Raw genomic sequence first — 7423 nt, 5'->3', positions numbered from 1 at the left:
TGGGAACCTTCCGGTATCTAGACCGCGCCGCTATCCGTTCGGCCACCGCTGCCACCGCTGCCACCGCTGCCACAAAATGAGTAGCCCCTGACTGGAGAAACAGTGCCACCTACTGCTTATCCCATGAAGTCCTATTATTTGCGCAACACTGGTTGATGGAAACAAACAACAAACATGTAGAGATAGGTTTAATGTTGTAATGAAGGGAGCTATGTGAGACAGTGAACTGCCCACATCATTTGTGGCCTTGGAACAACATGTAAAATGCTGTAATGTATACTACTGTATTCAGATTATTCTTTTTTGAGTGGTGCAACCTATGGGACTGGGTGCAACCACTTACCACTCCTATAGACAGAGCAACCTCGCCTCACCAGGCTTCCCACCTCGGAGGAAAAATAGACAGCTATGTGTGTCCCTGCCTGGGTCCCTGGGGGTAAGTAAGTGTCACTGTTGCGCAGCCTAACACATACACACACACACACACACACACACACACACACACACACACACACACACACACACACACACACACACACACACACACACACTACCGGTAACTGATGATTTGGGGTGTTACAGTACAGTACAGTGACAGTACAGTAGAGGGACCCCCTGGGGACCCCCACACGGTAACTGTCATTTCTCGACCGTTTCGGACGCGGGGCACCCTGGCCACGTTCCTGTGGGTCTGGAACTTCTGGGGACCCCCACACAGAGTTGCACCACTCACTTCACACGGGTGTGATTTTCTTTCAAACAATTAACATTCAATCCATGGGATAGCACATTTCTCTTCTTGTTTATTTAATGTTCTCAAGTAGAGGCACACAACACAAGTCATAACACAAACATTTTAAAGTAATATTTAAATGTCAGCACAACACAATTACAAATCTTACAGCACCTGTGGTTGCTGCAGATGGTAGCAAAATAAAATGCCTCATCTAAGCAAATAACTAATAAGAATCAATGTTCTGTGTTCGAGGCATGTCCCAAATCACAGTATCTCTACATCTTATAACTAAATCAATCTGTGACTATTTACACTCTCTACTGTGGCACTAACAGGCTATGCAAGACTAATATAGGTATATACATGTAGATACAGTTGATATCATGCATTAGATGGGGACTCAATATGGTCTGCTGCTAAATTCCTATGTTTCCCTTTAACCATGCCACTTTATCCATGCACATGAAAGTTTCATGATGAAACTGTGATTTTAGATGGTCTACCTGCTGCTATTTTTGTACTGTTGGATGTTTTCCACCAGCACAAGAAGCATTTCTGCCTTTCATAGTGCCATGTATGTCTATTTTCATGCACCTTGTGGACTTTGTATATTTGATGTGACTGTGCCTTCCTCCTGTTATTTGACTTGTTCTGTGTGTTATTTTCAATGCAGGCCTGCCGTAGCTGCAGCAATGTTGCCAGTTTGCACAAATTATAATTTCACAATACAGTTGGTTCTGATGTTTCTGACTCAATGCATGTGCTCTCTTTTATTAAGATACTGCAGGGCAGGCCTATGTATACTGCATGTCACTGCATGTGGAATAACTGTCATCTGCTTTTTAGAACATCATGTTTTCTATCGACACCAATGCATTTCCTGTCTCGCCTACTTCTGCATCAGTCATGACTCATGAATGACTCACTTAGTTTGTGGTTACGTAATATGGCTTGTGTAAAAAACAAAACAAATCGGGAGTGCCCAGTACCTGCCCATGACCCCACAGTCTAGTATGGTGCATCCAGTTTGCAGGCACGGACGGCGCCTGTCAGTGGGGAATGTTGAACGGGAGGAGTAGGATGGAGCCGCTTTGTCCTCCCAGTGAGGGCTCCTCACTGGCAGGTGAGCCAGTATAACCGCAGTGACAAGCAATGGGAGGAAATAATTGGCCAATTTGGGAGGAATAGGTTATAGGAATAGCTGTTTGTGCGGACTTCCTTTCTCTGTAACTATCTATAGTCCAGCACCAGTGAGGAACTGGATGTGCGCAAATACTTTGTTTTTTAAACTAATCATCAACTTTAACCACTTAGTTGACTGCATTTTCAAGGGCTCTGTAGTAGGCCTCCCCTCAATAAAGTTGATTCTGCATTATTCTGTTTCTCTCCTGTTTTCATGCTGCAATAATTATCTGAAACTGTACAAACTCACAGCTTATAGATCTATTTTCACAGAATATTCCCCCAGAATAAGGATGTTAGGGTTCATGTGTTTAAAAGAGGATCACAACAACAGAGGATTGTAAATGCCAACAATCAACTTAAAAGAAAAACATTAGTATGTTTAATGTTTTTAGACATGTTTTATGTCTAAAGTCTACTTAGCTCAATTAGGCGGCCTGCAAACACGCCTAATGTACCAATGAGACATACTGCCATGAACACACACAGCAGAATGTGATCCAGAACCATTGCCACAAACTTCCACTCCTCAGCAGCCTGTGGAGAAAAGGGACAGATCATTTGTTACTCGCAATGACAAGAGACAACAAAGAACAACATTCCTGCTTCCCTCCCTTAGAACGCGAAACCTCACATTGTTGGACTCCTCGTCTGATTTCATGGTTTCTGCGATGTACTTCACCCCTTCAATGGCACTGCGAACATCAGGATTTTTGGTGATAGGTGACTGGTAAGGGACACCAGCAGGGACAGGCTTTCCAGAGATGTCTGAGATGTCAAAATCAGCATTATAGATGACTTTGTCTGGCTTTGTTTCCTGACTTGGGCGCTTCATGGTTGAGAAGAACATGATGTTGGGAATGGTTTCAATGAACACCTTGAATGGAAAATACAGATACAAAATAACACTCAATGTAAAAGTACCACCATGAGCTACTGTCAGCTAGCAATGACAGCAGAAACTATTGATTAAAAAAAACAAATGCAATTCATCCTACTGCCACTGGATGGCTATAGAGTGCAAAGAATACATAGGACCCAACCGACCCATCCTATGTAAAGTGCTGCCAGACTGAGGGAAGCCTATAATTGATCAGATTTGTAGGTTTTTCACACTTGGAAATCGGGCATTTTCGCCGAGCCACGCAATCATACGATTGTCAATCTGGTCACTGGTCAACAAAAACACCTTGAAGACCTTAACAGGAGCCCTCGTACAAGGTTTCTTTGACTATGCATGCACCTCCTGGTACCACAGCACCTCAAAGGCCCTTAAAACTAGGCTCCAGACTTCCCAAAACAAACTGGTCAGGCTCCTACTTGGCCTCACCCCCCAAACCCACCTCACCCCTGCCCACTTTGACAGGCTGGAATGGCTTAGGGTCGACGACAGAGTACAGCATCTTGCAATGGGTCTGGTCCACAAGATTCGATACACCACCAAGATACCCATGTACCTGTCTAGATACTTCCTTAATGTTAACGAAGTCCACACCCACAACACCAGAGGGAGTGCAACAAACCGTACAACCCAGATTCGGCACAAACAAGGGACTAATTTTTTTCCGCTCCTATGCCACCAAAATGTGGAACGCCCTACCAACAGTCATTAAGACATGCGAATCCCTTGACTCCTTCAAAACCGCTCTCAAAGGGCACCTACGGATGGCTGCAATTTGAAACTGGCCCCCGTAAAATCTGAATCCCCCCCCACTGCCCCCCCCCCCCCCCTTTTCCCCTCACTGTATATGTTTCTTTTCCCTTTTTACCTCCATTATGATGAATTCCTGTTCTGTTCTTTGTCTATATAGAAGTGTCTATTTGTACGTCTCTAAATGTTTTGATGAATTGAACATGGTGGACCCTCTTGTAAACAAGTGTAATGCTTAATTGGGTCGTCCACTCACAGTTAACAGCCTTTGTATTGAGTTTGTGCTTGAAATGTACTGTAATTCTGCAAACTGTTAATAAATATTTCAATCAATCAATAAAAAATCTAACGGTATAACCACCTGGCGAACCCAGTCGGGCATGGTGTGAGTGCTTGGGGAGCGGTGGTGGGTGTTGATGACAATGACGGTGATGATGATGGAGGCAATCACGAAGACCATGGTGAAGAGCATGTACTTTCCAATGAGTGGCACAGCACTGGAGGTGGACGGGATGAGCTCCACGATCACCAACAGGAACACAGTCAGGGACAGCAGAACAGAGATGCTGAGGGTCATCTTCTCACCTACAGAGACACGTCACAAAGTCCATTTGATGTATAAAGCATGGTGGAAAAAGTACACTTAGTTAAAGTATCAATACTGCAATATAGAAATACTCAAACTCAAACAAAGGTTACTGAATGTCCAGAAAATGTAGGCTACTTGAGTAAAAGAGAAAGTACAAACGTATTGGCATCAAAATTAATGTAGTAAATTATCAAAAGTAAAAGTAGCCCTACTCATTATGCAGAATGTCCCGTTTCAAGTTTTCAAATGTATAACAATGTTTTGAAAATAGCAGATCTACAAGCTCACAATGATTGTGAGCTTGGGAAAAGAGGGGTGTCTTTAGTCTAGATTTAAAAGTGTTGAGGGAAGGGGCAGATCGGGGGCAGATCTGTCTATCCTCGCCATCTATCCTCGTCGTCTGTCTATCCTCGTCGTCTATCCTCGTCGTCTGTCTATCCTCGTCCTCGGCAGATCGGACAAGAAGTGTCCGATCTGGCTTTGATTGCCCTTTAATTTGTCACATGTCACTATATAGCCTGGCCCTTATATCCATCAGTGGCGAACAAAGTACTCAACTCCAGTACTTGAGTCAAATAGATACTCCTGGTCAATTATATTACTCAATGTGAAAGTTGCTCTGCCAAATAAGTGCCTGAGTCAATGTACTGGAGTTAATGTACTGCTTTTAAAAAGAATTACTTGGTCAAAAGTAGCCTACATGCTTTGAAATGTACAAATTAAAAACTAAATTTCTTTTTAATATCAATTCATTGCTAATTATTATTGTTGTTGTTGTTGGTGTTGTTGTTGTTGTTGTTGTTGTTATTATTATTTGTTGTCATTGTGTTTCAATGCTGTTTGTTTGTTGTACTGCTGAAAGCATCAATCCACAGGGAAGACTCTTTGGCATCCTTCACAGTATCATGTCAGCAGCCATATTAAAAACAGCCATCTAGTGATGTATAATACATGAAAGCAAAGCCTGCTTGCAGACATGACAGCACAGAGGGACACTGGGTAATGAGGCAGGTCTCCACACTGGGAACACGGCCAGATGTGCACTGGAGCACTGCAGTTTCAATAACTTAACACCTTATAAGCTGGCGTTCAACATGTCGGACATGCAAGCTCATGGCAAACAAAAGTATTCGCTGGAAATGTACAGGAGATAAACCTAATTTGAATAATCAGTGTTAGAACTATAGATAATAATTACGGTACTTTATATTCTAATACACAACTTAATTGCTGTTGTTTGTCTTTCTATTCCTCTAGATATGGACACATGGTACATACAACACTCCACAGACTTTGAACACCGCAGTATCATTTTGGGGATTAGACCCTCGCTTAAGGCAATTTAACCAATGATAGCAGCCATCACAGGTGTAATATCACCACTCACACTACAGTACTTTCACCAACCCACAGTAGGAATACACATGCGCACGCACACATGCACGCACACACACACACACACACAGACACTCACGTACACACACACACACGCACGCACACGCATGCACGCACGCACAAATATTTGTTGTGTGTGTGTGTGTGTCTAGTCTACCAAGCAGACCGCCAGACCTACTGCACATGTAAACACTACAGAGCTGCTAACTTTAAAGTACATCTTAAGTTTTTTTTGTATACTATTTAAATAGTCTTGAGAGAAAATGCAGCTATTTTTCCCAAAGTGAATATTTTGTTTCAAAAAAGCTTTATACCCTGTATAACATGTATAGAACAATGCAATGTGACATCTAGCTCTGTTTACAAAATGCTGTACCTCCTCCAACTGTAGATACTTTCCCCATTTTCAACTGTTTTTATTATATTTTGACACTTGCTTTGGCAATGTAAACGTATGTTTTCTCATGCCAATAAAGCTAATTTGTGTTAAATTGTGTGTGACTGTGTGTATATTCTATATACTGTAATTATGTGTAATATGATGATTCTCATGTGAACTCATTCATTCCATGTGAACACAGATGAACTGTAAACAAGTGTCAACGTACCAGAGTCTGTAGGCAGATAGAAGACGAGGCCAGTCAAGAAGGAGAAGAGCATGCAGGGGATGATAACGTTAACAATGAAGTAGAGCGGCAGACGGAGCATGAGGAAATGGTAGGTAATGTCCAGGTAAGGGGTGTCTGGGCAGCAGGCATAGTACACATAGTGCTTCCAGCCTCGATAGTACTTCATCACCCACTCTCCACTCTCCATGAAGTTACTCAGGTCAGGCTGCTCACTTTCCTGGTGAAGAGAAACAGTCGTGATATTTAAACCAGGGCCGTCCTTATACAGTAGTTCGTAGTCAACTAATATTAGGAATATGAATTTCTCAATCAATAGATTTGTTCATTTAATTAACGAATCTGTTTGCTGCATACAATCATGCAGAGCCAGAGACCAGCCTTTTCAGGTTAGTGGTGAGACTGAGGAGAACTGAACATGCTGATTTCACAATAGCTATTGGCTATTGGCCTATAGACTTGGTAGAATTTAAGCATTATATTGACTGTTTACATTTAACAAGGTGTGCTCATTATTTAGAAGGCTGATTAAAGGAGTGGTTCACCCAAAAAATTACTTACTTTACAGTGCTCTTGGCTGACAAGTGACAACCCATAAAGCCTTGAATTCATGGAGTTTTGTTTTAGTTTTGGACACATTCCTAAGCCAATAATTTGGCTTTAGGACACTGCTGTGTTTCTGGTAGGAGACACTTCCTCTTCTGTGTTTTATACCGGAAGCACAGCCGAAAGGATTCAAGGCTTTATGAGGTGTGTTATTGATAGAAAATAAGTACTTTTTTTGGTGAACTACTCCTTTAATCAATAATTTGACTATGGGGGAAATCGATACTGATTTTGATCAGTTTCTACACGCACGTGTGGTATACTTTATCAGTATTAATTTGCAGTTATTGCGACTGTAGGTCGCAGATTACTATGAAAACCTGCAAAACCTGTCCGTCCGTTCGTCAGTCAGGTCACACCACCATATATGGCTGTCAGCCCGTTACACCTCGTGACACGTCACACCACCATATATGGTCGACACTCCATATATGGCCATCTACATATGAAGATCAAACCCTGGATAGCCATACATGGAGAAGACTGGATCATCACCTAGATCTGCAGATATGGAGCCGGCCAGCAACTCTACATCTGACCTCAAACCCTTAGATCTCCATATATGGAGCTGACCTGTTCTGACATTCCATATGTTACTCCTCCCCCACCCGTCCTTCCTCTTTGATGTCTTCCTTTTG

At 42.4% G+C, this 7423-nt stretch overlaps 1 protein-coding gene across 2 annotated transcripts in view; it reads right to left on the bottom strand.

Moving 5' to 3' along the window:
* Nucleotides 1-2326: 2326 nt before the first annotated feature.
* The window catches only part of LOC306935803 (acetylcholine receptor subunit alpha), a gene marked incomplete at its 3' end in the record, with an annotated part of 32444 nt that continues 27347 nt past the window's right edge, over nt 2327-7423 (bottom strand). For both annotated transcript variants that reach the window (XM_079519014.1, XM_079519013.1), the window contains 4 exons: nt 6162-6399; nt 3931-4154; nt 2553-2795; nt 2327-2455 (listed from right to left, as the gene is read on the bottom strand). In XM_079519014.1, coding sequence (XP_079375140.1) covers nt 2327-2455; nt 2553-2795; nt 3931-4154; nt 6162-6399 — 834 coding nt within the window. The remainder of the gene's footprint in view (nt 2456-2552; nt 2796-3930; nt 4155-6161; nt 6400-7423) is intronic.

This window comes from Electrona antarctica (assembly GCF_951216825.1).
Source record: "Electrona antarctica genome assembly, chromosome: 13".
Classification (NCBI taxonomy): Eukaryota; Metazoa; Chordata; class Actinopteri; order Myctophiformes; family Myctophidae; genus Electrona; species Electrona antarctica.
Note: the sequence above shows the minus strand (reverse complement) of the source record. Positions and strands in the feature narration are given on the sequence as shown.